Below are 15700 nucleotides of genomic sequence, written 5' to 3'. Positions count from 1 at the left end.
AGGTTAGTATGTCCTACTACTTAAAGGGGAGCGAGGCTAGAAGTTGACGTATTTCGAATTGGAGTTGTCCGGCTTGTGAGAGGGTGTAGTTGTCACCTTCCTGGCCGGCGGTCTTGTCACCGTTCTGTCCTCAGTGCCTAGTGTCACGGCACACCGCTGGGAGGTGAGTGCGGACGCTCCTCTGCACGGTTCCTCCACAACAAGCACACACAACCTGCATGACACAACACGACCCCCGGCCAGGCCATGTGTGCTGCCTGCTGCACATGTCTCCTTCAGTCACATTGCTGCCCTTGCTGCCTGTGTCAGGGTCATGACTCCTGCTCGCTGCACATGGGTGTTGTGTCCACGGCCTGGCTTCTCTGGGTGACACTGATAGGAAGACTTCATTCTAGGAAATGGGTTGAGCCAAGGAGAAGTCAGGTTGTCACTCACAGGATGACCTGTCACTTTTTTTTACATGACACATTCGTTTTCCTTCAGGGCTTGACCTTTGCCCTGCCTAGAGATGACCTGGTGCAGTATTTCCCCCAAATCCACTGCCATAGTTTTCTGATCAGCTTACAATTCTTACAATTCTTCATCGATCTTGGAACTAGATTTGGTGCCTACGATGGAAGAGTGGTCATGTGACCATGTCCAGTGATTCTCCGCCATGTTGGAGAGCGATTCTGCGCCGCTTGTTGTGCAGAGTCTTTGTACCTTCCAGTCTTGTGCAGAATACACACCATGTTGTCATTGTGTAGGCTTTAGTCTTCCACCTGTGGCTCTAAAGTTGTTGCACAACTACAACTCTCAGCATAGTGTGGCATTTCTAGGGTTAATCCCACCCACGGTATACAGCCCCCCTGGTGTCTGTCCCACCCTCTGTATACAGCCCCCCTGGTGTCTGTCCCACCCTCTGTATACAGCCCCCTTGGTGCCTGTCCCACCCTCTGTATACAGCCCCCTGGTGCCTGTCCCACCCTCTGTATACAGCCCCCTGGTGTCTGTCCCACCCTCTGTATACAGCCCCCCTGGTGTCTGTCCCACCCTCTGTATACAGCCCCCCTGGTGTCTGTCCCACCCTCTGTATACAGCCCCCTTGGTGCCTGTCCCACCCTCTGTATACAGCCCCCTGGTGCCTGTCCCACCCTCTGTATACAGCCCCCTGGTGCCTGTCCCACCCTCTGTATACAGCCCCCTGGTGTCTGTCCCACCCTCTGTATACAGCCCCCTTGGTGCCTGTATCACATACTGTAAACAGCTGCCTTGGTGCTCGTCCCCACACTTTATACAGCCCCCTTCGTTCCCTTCGCACACTGTATACAGCCCCCTGGTTCCTGTTCCACCCACTATACAGCCCCTTGGTGCCTGTATGACGTACTGTATACAGCCCCTTCAGTGCCCTTCGCACACTGTATACAGCCCTCTTAGTACCTCCCCTCATACTGTATACAACTCTTAGTGCCCTAACTTACACTGTGTACCGCTCTTAGTGCCCGTTCCACACACTATATGCAGCCCCCGCTACACACTGTATACTACCCCCCGTAGTTCCTGTACACTCGTATATTGCTCCCTTAGTACCCCAACACACTTGCCTGTCACATCAACAGTAAGATCCTTGAACTGACATTGAGTGACTTAAGGAGGGGTTGCGCATTACATAAAAAAATATATACTATTTGGTTTGTGGTCAGCAGTGGGCCCACAATCTCATTGGGCCCCTATTCAGTTGATTTGTGGGTAAAACAGTCCCTGGATGAGAGTTGCAGTTCTGTAACAGCTGGAGAGCCACAGATTAGGAACCACTGTATAGTGAACTGTAGTATCCTCATGTGACTCCATAGGCTGCAGTGGTTCTGTTTAAGTGGGTTGTTCAGCACTGCATAAATAAAGTTTATTGAACTGTGAACAAGATGAGATCAAAGTTTGCATTGTATGTAGGGGCAACACGGTGGTTCAGTGGTTAGCATTGCAGCTTTTTAGCGCTGGAGTCCTCGGTTCGAATCCTAGGACAAGGACAAACATCTCCAAAGACATACTGATAGGGAAAAATGTACATTGTGAGCTCTATATGGGGTTCACAATCTACATAAAAAAATAAAAGTTCAGTTCTAGGACATGTTTACATTCACTGTTGACCTGGATAAAGAAAGTATATATAGAATTCTCTATGGATATACTATGTAGATGTAAACACACAGTGCCCTCCCTGTGCCTATTAACCCAGGAATCTGTTCTCAGTGACAAAGTTGCTGCAGTTTATACCCTGTGTGTAGCCACTTGGGGTGTGTTCACATTTGTCTGGTGCAGTTTTCTCTTCTGTAGATGCGCCATATGTGTCAAAACACATGCACTGATCTGGGTTGTTCCCAGGTTTAGTGCCTTGCTCTGTTTGAAGCTGTGGAGCACCACATAGCCCAGTTGTCCTCTATTGTGTCAGGTCTAGCCTGAAGATAATTGTCTGAATACAAGCAATAGAGGGTTGTCTTGTTAAGGGTCCGTTCCCACAGAGGAACATGGTGAGGAATTTGGTGTGGCAAAAAAAACACCCATTGAAGTCAATGGGAGGCTTTTTTTTCAGCGCTGAAATTCCACACCTAATTCCTCACCATTTTCCTCTGTGTGAATGCACCCTTACATGCTGTAAATATACAGAGGATTCCACTTTTTTCATGGACGCGTTGGTACTTGGTAGGTTGTGTGAAGAAAGATTTTCCTCTTCTCTAGTGCACTCCCAGTCAGTTCAGACAGAAAAATAAAGTGAGATGGCCAAAGGCCCATGGAAATATTTTCAGAGAGGTAAGGGTTACTGGCCAGGTTGTAGGAAAATAGGAATATTTTGACATGTTGCATTTTACTGTGTCCCTCAAATTAGATTATGTGCAACCTATAAAAGAATGCAAAAAGGTGGAAGTGATGGAAGGTCCTCTGTAAGTCCCAAGATCAGGACACTGTGGTGACTGCTGTTCTCACAGTGATTAAGATATATATATATTAGGTGAAATTCACTTGTATGACTTGTAAAGCTGCATTGACCTTAGATTGTAATTTTGTACATAACGGACATATAGCATACAGTATATAGTTAATATTTTCTTTGAGTCCATCATTTTACATCATTGTTGTGCTTGTTATGACTTTCTTTCTCCAAAATGTTTTTGGTTTAGTATTTTTTTCTAAGACATAAATGATAGATGATCAAACAAGTAATATTTGTAAAATAATATTGCAATGGATGTTTTATTTGTTGTTTTGTGATGGTAATGGCTTGGACTCTTAGTATCCATGTGAATAATGTATCTCTAGGGTCTTCCTAGCTCCTTCATTTCTCTGATCATTTGCATTGAAAGCTAACCTCTCCAAGTAATCCATATTGATCTATTATGTTTATCCTGCAATTGTTAAAGGGATTGTCTAATAAAGGCACTGCAATAAAAAGTATGTATTGCAGAATGGTACCAATTATGACAGTTCTCACAAAAAACAAGCCCTCAGGCAGTTCCATTGAGGAAAAAATAGAAATGTTATAGTTCTGTGAGTATGGCATGCTTTAATTCTAAAGGATGGTATTTTATTGTGCAAAATTAGAAAAACATAATCATAATACAGATTTAGCATGTCTATAATTGTAGGCACGGAATACAGCTAACATGTTATTTATTCTGCATGGTACAACAGTTTACATACATACACACACATTATATATATATATATATATATCCTCTATAACATTTAGTCAGTAAGATGTCGGAGTACTAAATTGGTGCCATTGTAAAATACAACTTATCCTACTAAAAAACAGCTCCATCCATGATAAGATATGTATGTAAACGTTGCCTGGACTTGATCTTTTTGGAGAGTATTACTAATGTTGAAGCTTCAGTTCCATTCCCTGAGGCTAGAGCTGCAGGAGTTGTTTTTTTTTTAATGTATACTGTGGGCCCCATATAGGGATCACAATGTACATATTTTCTCCTATCAGTATGTCTTTGTAGAATGGGAGGAAATCCACGCAAACATGGGGAGCACATACAAACTCCTTGCAGATGTTGTTTCTGGCGGGATTCAAACCCAGGACTCCAGCACTGCAAGGCTACAGTGCTAACCACTGAACCACCGTGTTGCCCTTGTTGTGCAGGAGTTTGCCTCTTTGCCACATGGGTAAATTATATCCTAATATTGTTTTTGTCTATTTTGTTTCTTTTGTGTTTTTGGTAAAGTTGTTTTATTCCGATAGTGATGGAGGGTTTAATGCTGTAAGGTGGATATTGGTCTATTTGTACATTGGATGATATTAAATAACTACAAGTGTCTATCAATTCTTTCCTACAATTATGAATGGAATTTCCTTCAAAGATCTTCAGAATATATTAGATCCAGTTTGTTGCCAGGGTCTTGTATACTTTTGGGTTGTCTTCTATCACTGCCAGTTTACTGGATGTTGTCATCTAGTTCTGGTGCCAGATCTACTCTGGTGCCATAAAGGAATAACCTTTCACCCTCATTTTTGGACAGGCCACCAGTATCAGATTGCTGGGGTCTGACACCCGTCACTCCCACCAATTAACTTGTTTGAATAGAGTTTAGTTGAGTACAGTGGTAGGTGGGAGCAGTCACCTCTCTGCCGCTCCATTCTACCCCTACTCTCGGAGTCTTCAGAGCAGCAGATGCCATGTAGTGAGATCTACAACTTACATGGCTGCGTTGTTTGCATGGTCCTACATAACTTTACCTTTTCTTGTGCCTGCTTTTGAGGAAATGGGAGGAACTCTGACTGCCCCACTTTTTATTTTCTCATGTCTGTAATAAATATTGACCAAATCGCCCATCAGTGGGATCATAGACAACAAATCTATCTCCCAAACTCATCTTAGGCTATATAAAACCTAGAACAGTGCTTTCTTGCAAGTGTCATATGAAATGAGATTCTTAGCTTTGATATGGCACCAAGATGACACTTCTACCTGTACTTCCAAGGATATAACCAGTCTAAAATTGTGATTCTGCTAGAAAATTTACAGCTAGAACTGCAATCTTTCAGGTGATATCAGAAGCACAGGCGTGTGTTTTAAAATGCAAGAGGTAAATCTCCTTAAAGAAATCCAGCCCACCGCAGCCTCCGCTTCCCTGCATTACACAAGAACACACGCTCCCCCATATAACTAGTGATAATAGTGTACAGATCTCAATAGAGAAAGGCAAGATTTCACAAAAAGGAGTTAAAATTTGCTACTAAAGTATATTCCAAAAATTAATTGATACAAATATTGACAAAATCGAGCTGTGTGAAAGTTTAGGTGCGTTTTTTTAAATATTTTTGGTAGGATTTTGACAATTTTGTGACCCATAAAGCAAACCTGTCACATTGAACTTGTCATCGTCAAACAATGTCATCCATAGGCATCGTGTTATATAGCAGACTATTATATTTTACATACAGAGATAGCTGTAGAACTGATAGAACTGTCCATTAGAGTCCTCAGCCCAGGAGAAGCAAAGATTTACATAGATAAATGACTTGTTAGCTCCTCCTGGTCTAGAACATTCTTCCCATACATTGCATAGCATATCCAAGGTGAACAGCTCCTGTTAAAGAGAGACTGTCACCAGTATGAAGTGTATTAAACCAGCAACACACTTAGATAGGACAGGATTACCTGAATGTAACAACATTTTTTCCCCATGAAAATTCATGCCTCTGTTCCGGACATGTTAATTAATCTCACAATGTGCAAATGAGCAATCTGGAGCACCAGGGGTGGCTTTGTTGGTTCAAACTGCTACACCTTACACTACTTTAATACGCCGGTGCAAACACTAAGGCTGAGTTCAGATGGAGTATTTTAGATTGGAATTTGATGCGGAGGCCACCTCAGGTTCCGGTCCAAAATACAGGGCAGCCACGACTGGATGTCGGTGCAGTGCATCGGCATCCAGTCGCAGCACTGCGATCCGGGTTAAGCCCCAATGAACGGGCCAAGTCGGGCGGGAGTGTCTTCCGCGAGGCACAATCCGCCTGAAGAATGAGCATGTCCTTTCTTTTTTCCGGGAGCTGGAACAAATGGCTCCTGGAAAAAAGAAATGACCGGCTCCCATTGAAATCAATGGGAACCATCTTTTTGGTCAGGATTTTGAGGCCGTATCCGCCTCAAAATCCTGACCAAAAAGACGGCTCTCATTGATACCCCGTGTGAACTCAGCCTAAGACACTGGGCCAGGCAAGATCCATGGCTTTGTCACTCACAGAAGGGAGAAGGAAAGGAGGGCAGTGTGGGGCGCAGCGGTTTGGAGCAGCGAAGCCACCCTCAGATCTCCAGATTGCTCTTTTGTACATTGGGAAGTAAATGTATATTTCGGGAATAGGGGGCACACATTTGCATGGTGGAGAAAAGTGTTACATTCAGGTTAGTCTGACCTAACTATAGTGCTGCTTTATATGCTTTCCCTTGATGACAGACTCCCTTTACAGCTTTTCTAGATGTTCTGTGATGATTCTACTTGCTTTTATATGTTCTAGTTCTTGAACAAGATGTCTTCAAAGAGGAATTTGAGAGCTGTTGATGCCAATCCATGTTTGGAGGTTGGTTGACTACATGTCCGATGGACAGATTTTTTTCCTTTTTATGCTGTTGTAGTAAATTCTTTATAATGTACTAACCAACAATTACAATAATCACCTTTTCTACTCCTCTGTCTTAGGCCACTTTCACATGGCCAAAAAAGTATATAACTGTGTGAAAGTGGCCTTGGTATGGTCATGGTCTTTTCTAATGTCAGAAGAATTTAATTGAAAGAAAACAGTAAATAATCAAAGTAGTATTGAGTGTAATATGCAATAAAATTCCTTGAAAATAAATTTCTGATTATCCGGTCACACTGGTGCCCGGCTAAAGGAACTTTACTGTATATTAGAATATATATATATATATATATATATATATATATATATATATATATATAATGAAGTCTTAGGAAATATGGGTTTAAGGTAATCTGATGATGATGATGATGCGGTACATGTCCTGTCTAGATTGTTTTGTCTTAACGTGATTTAAGTAATTGAATCTAAAATTAATTATCTAATATAATAGAAATGCATTACAGATAAAGAAATTATTTCCAATCTCTCTTAAAGGAAAGTGACGCTTCATCAAAATGCTTGGAGGCAAACAACTTCCAAAAAGACATGTGCGGGTTCTATTTTCACAGATATAAAGTGTGCCGAAGGTTTTGGGTAAGTTCAGATCTTGTAAAGGTAATGTAAAATGTGATTGAATATATATTATACATGTATTATATATAAAATAAGTAGTGTATATGTTGAACACAAGATCTTGGGAATTGGGAAATGGCTTTTTTATTTTTTTTAGTTCACACTTTATTTTAGTGTTGGGACTTGAACACTAGGTGGCGTGATTGCTACTATAATACATAGCAATGCAAAGTTTTTTTTAGAGAGGCTTGTGAGGGGGTGATGCAGGGGCCCCCTGTCGGTGCATGAGCACCTAGCGATCGCATCAAAGGGATGCTGTTGGGTGCGGCCAACACAAAGAGATCCATTAGATATCACTATTACTGAGGCCTCATCACCATTGCTCCAAAGACCTGATTTGTATATTAACTATGTCTCAGAAATGTAGGAACAGTTACATTTATTCAGGTGGCCCTAACCTGTCTGTGGGACTGGGTTGACATGCTAGGTTCTGGTGACAGACATCCTTCTAAGAAACTCCTATACACTGGAGCAGGACCGCTTTAATACTATTTGTTGGTGCCCCCCTCACCCACCCCACATAATTTACTTTCCCCTCCCCAAGCTCTCATAAAGCCCAATGCACCCTCAACCACCAGTGTTATAAAAGCAAAGAATGCTTGTCTTACCTCATTCCCATGGACCTGCGGGCTCTGGCTGTAATGATGTCTGCGGCCTGGCGGGCATTGTGTTTCCCTGCTGCAGACATCACTGGCCAACGGCTGAATAATGGAGCACATAGCTGATATCTCCATGCTACACTATTGTATTCAACCTCTATCTGTGTCCTAAAGACACAGAGTCATAATCGCTGGCTATCGCCTGGAACAGAGCCCGAAATGTGGGACTGTCCTTGAACCGAGGAGGTTTAGGGAGCCCTCAGTGCAGGTGCTCCGTTGGCCCTATGGTTACAGCAGCCCTGCACTGGAGGGAGATGCACATATCCAAAGCCACTTTTCGTTTTGGTTTCCTTCGTATGTAGCCACCACCAGACTGCTTGAATTGATCAAAGGGGAATTCTTCAACTCCCCCTTTCTGGATGAATCTGAGGATTTTCTTGGAAATATACTTTTTGTACACTCTTTGTACATAATACATTTATAAAGGACCAAATATATTAAGGTCCTCATCTCCAGAAACGTCACTGATGCAATTGCTGAGCAGTATGAGAAGATGTGGATGAGGTCTAATGATCACAATAGTCTAGTAACATATATTAGCACAATGGCTTATAGCCAACACCTCAGTGTCTACAAGTATAACTGTGGGGGGAAAATAGAAATGTGCCCGAAACGTTTAATGCGGGCTAATCGGCATAAAGCCCATGGGCTCATTGATTTTTGCCAAAAAATGAAATCTAAATTTTTTTATTTTTTTTTGAAGCCTATGGACGATTTTTGGTTTGAATCTCTATTTCCTTATAGTCTTATAATTTTAGTTGCCAAATTCTGATACCTATAACTTTTTTTATGTTTCTGACTGTGTATGGAGCTGTGTAAGGTGGAATTTTTTTGTGATACACAATGTAGTTGTAATTTATACCATTTTTGGGATGGTGTGTTGTTTTGATTTTTGGGGACAAATTAGCGATTTGTCTTTGCTTATATTAGGGTTTATCTCATATGATGAACAGATCCTTACCCCTGTTGTGAATGTAGTTGCAGTGAATATGCGCATCCCAGCTGCCATTCACTTTGATGGGAATACTGGACAAGTGTACTTCAGCTATTTTCAGCCCTCTCATTGAAATAAATAGGAGCAGGAGTGCATCTGCATTCAGAATGCAGTAAAACAACTCCATTCCCAGGATAGATAGGGTCTCAACCCCACCTATCAGCAGTTTATCCTATAGCATAGAGGATCACAATTTTTAATACTTTTAGAAACTTTCATTTACTTTCTTTACATTTATTTTAGCCCAGGGGGACTTGAACTTGCGATTATGAGATCACTTGTACAGTAGACTGCAGTATAACAGTATTGCAGTCTATGGGACAATCCTTGTATAACTATTGAAGCCGAAGGCAGGCCTGTAGTTACATTACTTTGACAGGTCTGGGAGCCCTCAAAAGGCTCCCGGCTGCCATATTAACTGGATGGCTCCCATGGTCTTGGTGCACTTGAGCTGAATAAGCAATAAAAGATGGGAAGGGTTCCACTGCGGGGTGGCTCTATAAGCATTTAATTCCAGGAATCAGAGTTCTCATTACCACCGGATTTCCACTGTGTAATACAGCAGAGACCTGGCGGTTATTGCACCCCAAAAATGGTCAGAGCTGAGAGGGCGTCAGTGCCATTTTAAGATTTCAAAAAAATCTGTTTGACAAGTGTTAAATAAACAGAATTGTCCGAACCTTTAAGGACAAATTAATCTAATTATTTTGGTTACTTGCCCAGCCCTACCCCATTGCTAAGTATGGTTTGTGTCTGAGACCATCCTTTCTGTACACTATTTGGTTTTACCACATCGTAAAATATTATGGTCCTTTGGTAGTCTATGTCTTATTTAGAGGTTTGGGTATCGTAACCATAATACAGACACTACAGTGCATATTACTAGCAGGTGAAAGTACACAAGGACCTCACTCACTATTGTATATTTTGTGTAAACCTTTTTTATATTCAAATAAAGAGTGGAACAAAAATAGATAGAAAGTATAATAAAACATCTGCACCTTTGCTATGTTTTACATCCACCTCTGGATTTGTCTTACAAATACACAAATGTGAATGAGGCCTGAGGCTAGGTGATAGTAGATTATCTATAGTCTAAATGTGTCAGTGTAAATCTTTGACCTCTTTTATTCTAGCACACGATTATGTTGGAGAGACGGCGAGATGGTGTGACTCCTGCAATGCCAACACCCGAGGAAAGAAAACAAATCCTGGCATCTTTTGACAAGCTGCCATACTGAAGGACCAGCAATGTTTGTATATTATCCTGTTTTATTTACTTACCTCCGTGTATGAGGAAAGTTCTATGTGCATTAAAGATATTGTACGTTTCTTACAGCTGCATTTACATGGATATTTTTTTCTGCAATTGTTATGAGCAGTAGTAATCCCTTTGTCTAAATGAGTCCAATTTACAAAATCATAAGATAACATGTTGAGCTGAAAACAAAATTTCTATAGAAACGTTATTTCTTCTTGCTAAAATGTTGTTGTACTCCAAAATATCTCTACATAAATGTCCCTTTTTCCATTGTAAAGAAAATACATATTTGTAAACCTAAGACATGAGTTAACCAGTATGGTGAACATCATAAAAAAAGCCAGAAATACCAATTTTTTGGCATTTCAAAAAAACAAAATCCTTCCTACTTATAATATTATAAAAGTTTGTGTGTTTGGATGTTTGTTACTCAATCACGCAAAAACAGCTTAACGGATTTGAATGAAATTTGGCATATAGATAGTTTGTAACCTGGATTAACGCACAAGCTACTATTTATCCCAGTAAATGACATGGCTTCACGACTGTTATGAATTTATGTTCACATACTATATTACACTGCTCTTGCAGAAGCTTATCTCAGGTTCTGATAAACACACAGATAACCCTCAGTGGATTCTGTACATGCATTTGCATATTATCTGATCAGCTCCAGGCAACATGTTGACACACTGGATGGGAAAACACCTTTAATCCAAATTGTCTGTTTGCTAATTTTAGACATGTCAGGAAAAAGAAAATCTAATTTGTCACAAAATTCTAAAACAACGACAGCTATGAAGGTAGCCAGAAGTCTACAGTGTTCTCCTCAAGCAGAGCTCAGGGAGATCGACGCCAATAACACGCTCATTATATGGTTTCCCAGCGAGCTCTGGAGATGCTGGAACAATTACGGGCCCAGCGCGAGGTATGAGTTCAGTGGCAGGCCAGCTTGACAGCTGCCGGAGCAGGCGGATCATCAACGCCGACAACACGCTCATTATATGGCATCCCAGCGAGCAGCTGAGATGCCGGAACAATCACAGGCACGGCGTGAGGAACAAAATCAGCATCAGGACAGCTTGAGAGCTGCCAAAATGTCGGAGCAGGCAAACCATCGATGGATGCAATTTGCTGAATATAGGCGGCTCATCATTGTCAACAACAGTAGTATGGAATACAAAGTGATATGTACCAGTGAAAAGCACAGCTCATCTCGCAAAAAATAACCAGCTCTGTCAACAGAAAAATAAAAATGTTATGATGGAGATGAAAAAACAATCTTTTTTTCTTAAATAGATTTTTATTTTGAATAATTTTAGTAATACATAAAAATATATGAATTGGCTATAATGGTGCCAACCAAAAAAAAAAAAAAAGTATGTAATTTATACTGTACAGTGAACAGGCAAGAAATGTAGGTATGCCACATCGGGCACTGAAATAGCATATATCTGTGAAAATTAAAATTTTCACTTTGCAACCTCCGATGAACATTACTTTTTGGAAAACGCCTGTGGGGTAAAAATTATCACTATCATCCTTGCCAAAATTTTTAGGATTTGCAGTTGATACATTCCCCCTACTCTTCCACCTTAGGGGCTCTTCTAATGTGTCATGGCTCCTGAAAATGACTGTGCCTTCCAAAAGCCTAATGGGGCTCCCCCACCTTTTGTGCCCAAACAGCAGTTGTATCAAGACGGGGTATTTGCATGCAGAGGAAATTGCATTTCAAATTGTGGGTCACATTTTCTCTTGTAATTCCTTGTCTTAGTGTTTTTTTTGTTTTTTTTCTTTGGGGGGGGGGGGGAGTAATTTTTAATTTTCACATTCCACTATTAATAAAATCTGTGACACAGCTGTAGGGTCAAGATGTTCACTGTACCCCTTGATAAGTTCCATGAGGAGTGTAGTTTCCAACATAGGGGGCACTATTTGGGGGCTCTGCAAATGAGACATGGCAACCGAAAACTAGTTCAGAAAAATCTACTCTTGCAGTGGTTTTCCTTCCCATTCGGCATCCTGTCCTGTGACCAAACAGCAGGTTATATAAACGTGTGGTATTTCTCTACTTGGGAGAAATTGCATAACAAATTGTGTAATGCATTTTCTTCTTTGACTCCTTGTGAATTAGGGCTAAATGAATGTATTAAAAAAAAACAAAAAAACATTTCACATCTATTTTGTTTTGACACCCATAAAACATTTAAGAGGTTAATGAACTGTGTAGTTCTGAAAATGGGATGATTTGATATATAGGCCTTTAAATCTCTACTGAAGTGATCCCTATTAAAAAAAAAAAAAGGTTTGGGAATTCTTTTTTTGTAACCTTTGTAACGTACAAAATAAATTCATGAATGATTAAAATAAATTCAGTACAGTAATTAATATAACTAGTTTGGGTGATATGACTGAAAAGCAGAGCAGTAGGTTGTTACTTTTTCCCAAATACTCAATTTTTTTTTTCAAAAATAAATGCAAAAAATATTGACCAAAGTGAGTCACTAACAGGAAGTTTGTGTCACTGAAAAAAACATCACCACGTAAGTTTTTACCACATAATGTGTCAGTTTTGAAAAATGGAGCCATGTGCTATAGGGGTTTAATAGTAGAAAATGAGTCTGACTTTTAAGTAGCTGCGAGATTTGATCAGCAGATACCGATGTACACAGACCAGTCACATTAATGTGACCACCTGTCAAAATCCAGAATAACCACCTTTGGCAGAACGGACCGCTGCGAGACGTGCAGGAAGAGAGGGGATGTTGTGATGATGTCACTGGGATGTTGAGCCATGCCGACTTCAGTGCTGTGGCAAGCTGTGCTAGGTTATGCAGTTGAGCATCCATGGAGAGAACAATCTGATTGAGGTGGTACGACAGATTCTTGATTGGGTTCAAGTCTGGGGAGTTTGCTGGCCAAGAGAGTATGGTAAACTCATCCTGGTGCTCCTCGAACCACACACATGCACTGCGAGCTTTGACATATCGCATTGTCCTGCTGGTAGATGCCATCATCCTGAGGAAAAAAAAATTTGCATGTGAACATGGTCCTTAAGGATAGATGCATATGTGTGTTGATCCATCGTGCCTTCCACAATGATGAGTGCACCCAGATGGCTGATGACACGAGCCTTCTGTGATTGGTTATTTAATGTTGATGTCAAAAGTAGGCGGTGCTCACATTACTATGACTGGACTGTGTATTTAGTTATAGCCACTTCTCATTTGAAGGCAGACCTACCCTTGTACAGTGTTTCTGTCCTCATTTATTCACAACAAATGATGAAAAAAATTTGAAAAAGAAGCATAAACTGTATTACGCTAGGTTCACACTAATGTTCGGGTTTCTGTCCTTCGGTTCTGCTTGGGGACCTGAAAAAAGGAAACCCTATCTGCTTAAAAAGCAGTTACACACAGAAACCTGTGGAACCTATAGACTATAACAGACGGCTGACGCTAGGTTCACACCTGCGTTCGGCAGTCCATTCTGTGGCTTCCGTCTTCTGCATGCGGAAGACGGAAAGCTGTCAGATCGGGTCCAGCCGGTCCGACTCTGTGTCCGGTTTAAAAAAACCGGTTTCACAGCGGAGAGCATAAAACGCTCACGGCCGGATATCTTTCAAACCCATTCAAATGAATAGGTATGAAAGAGTCCTGGAGGTTTCCGTCTCCTGCCTCTGTTTTGTGCAGGAAACGGAAACTTGCAGAACAGAGACCGGCGCAGATGTGAACGAGCCCTGAATGGACTTGAAAAACAAAATGCCAAATTGATCAGAAGTACAGCAAGAATCCAATGATGTACGGTATTTAGTATTTTGTACTTGGTGACCGATCTGCTTTAAAATCAGGACTCTGACTTGGCCATTCCAAAAGAGTTATCGTTTCAACTATTTTTTTAGTTGAGTTACTTGATATTTTGTGCTTTAGGCTAAGGCCCGACATTGCAGAAACGCAGCTTTTTTTGTTGTAGATTTTGTTCAGGTTTTTTGAGCCAAAGCCAAGAGTGGATTGAGCAGAAGGAGAAGTATAAGCACTTTATATATATCTCTCATTCATCTTGTGGCCATTCAAAAAATTGCAACAAAATCTGCAATTAAAAAAAAAATATTTCTACAACGTGCGGCCTCAGCCTTAAGCATTTCTCTGGTTGCTTCAGCCAAGGTTCAAGTCTGGGGAATTTGCTGGGCAAGGGAGTACGGTAAACTCATCCTGGTGCTCCTCGAACCACGCACGTACACTGCAAGCTTTATGGTAGATGCTGTCATCCTGAGGAAAAACAATTCACATGTAGGGGTGAACATGGTCCGCAAGGATAGATGCATACGTGTGTTGATCCATCGTGCCTTCCACAATGATGAGTGCACCCAGATGGCTGATGACACGTGCCTTCTGCGATTGGTTATTTAACGTTGACGTCAAAAGTAGGCTGTGGTCACACTAATGTGACTGGACTGTGTAATCTAGTGTGAAGTAAACAGCATACTGACCTGCAGCTACACAACTACTTGACTTTTTGCCCTTACTCTGCTGTGTATACCGTCTGGTGCTCCGATATGAACACTTTCTTGTTTAGTGTTTTTCTAATGGTGAACTCATAAACAGTGGTTTTTACAGTTTGTATAGAATTCAGTAGGTTGCCTGCTGTTACCTTTTGGTTATTTCTCCCCTGTTTTATGATTGGCCATTCTACCCTTAGAGTGATCTTGACAAGGTGCCAGTTCCTAGAGAGAGTAGCAACAGTTGAACTTTTCTGTGTACTGTGGATTGACAAACATTTAGGTCTTTACTAGGGTTGAGCCAATCTTGACTTTTCAGGATCGATTTTAAAATCCGATTTCCGATCTCGATCCCAATGCAAGTCAATGGGATTTTGTTATTAATCGGAGATCAGATTTTAAAAGCAATCCTATTCACTATACAGCATGGAATCTAACAATTGAATGCTTTAATTGTTACAATCCACGCTGTGTAGTGAATCACTAAGTAGCCAGAGGATTTTTTTTTTTAATCCTCTGGCTACTTAGTCCCCCCTGGTGTCCACTTACCTGCAGAGATGGCTGCTCCGGTGTTCTTCTTCGCCTCACTGCCACTCCACGCTGCTCTTCTTGCCTTGCTGCCCCCTTCCTGCCAGGTTAGGAGAGTGTGGGCGGGTTAGGAGAGTGTGGGCGGGCACTGGGAGGGGAGACGTGTCGTGTACCCGCCCACACTCTCCTAAGCCACAAGCCCCGCCTTCCTAGCTCTTTAAACACTAACCTGGGAGGTGGGGCAGCGAGGCGAGAAGAGCAGCGTGGAGCGGCAGCGAGGCGAAGAACACCGGAGCAGCCATCTCTGGAGGTAAGTAGCTATTAGAGATGTAAGTTTAGTCTCCCATTAGAATGAATGGAGGCAGCCAAAGTGCAGAGGGTTAAGGCTGTGTGTCGGCTGCTCCCATTCATTCCTATGGATTCGCAGCGGAGCCTTCACACTGAATGTATACTATATACTCTCTAACAGGTCTCAGTTATTCCCAACATCTAATATTTC

At 41.5% G+C, this 15700-nt stretch overlaps 1 protein-coding gene across 1 annotated transcript; it reads left to right on the top strand.

The window, feature by feature from the left end:
• Positions 1–27: 27 nt before the first annotated feature.
• CHCHD7 (coiled-coil-helix-coiled-coil-helix domain containing 7) lies at positions 28–10221 on the top strand. The gene is made up of 4 exons (XM_075272138.1): positions 28–163; positions 6506–6568; positions 7124–7222; positions 10051–10221. Exons 2-4 carry the CDS (start codon positions 6518–6520, stop codon positions 10153–10155), a joined length of 255 nt encoding a protein of 84 aa, XP_075128239.1. The 5' UTR covers positions 28–163; positions 6506–6517; the 3' UTR covers positions 10156–10221.
• Positions 10222–15700: the final 5479 nt, after the last annotated feature.

Source organism: Leptodactylus fuscus, chromosome 4 (assembly GCF_031893055.1).
Source record: "Leptodactylus fuscus isolate aLepFus1 chromosome 4, aLepFus1.hap2, whole genome shotgun sequence".
NCBI classification, from domain to species: domain Eukaryota; kingdom Metazoa; phylum Chordata; class Amphibia; order Anura; family Leptodactylidae; genus Leptodactylus; species Leptodactylus fuscus.
Note: the sequence above shows the minus strand (reverse complement) of the source record. Positions and strands in the feature narration are given on the sequence as shown.

What these genes read in the sequence shown, in the direction of transcription:
- CHCHD7 (XM_075272138.1), top strand. Translation starts at nt 6,518, where the DNA reads ATGTCTTCAAAGAGGAATTTGAGAGCTGTTGATGCCAATCCATGTTTG. An exon ending in ATGCCAATCCATGTTTGGAG is followed by an intron (nt 6,569 to 7,123) that starts GTTGGTTGACTA and finishes TCTCTCTTAAAG; the next exon opens with GAAAGTGACGCTTCATCAAA. An exon ending in AAGTGTGCCGAAGGTTTTGG is followed by an intron (nt 7,223 to 10,050) that starts GTAAGTTCAGAT and finishes CTTTTATTCTAG; the next exon opens with CACACGATTATGTTGGAGAG.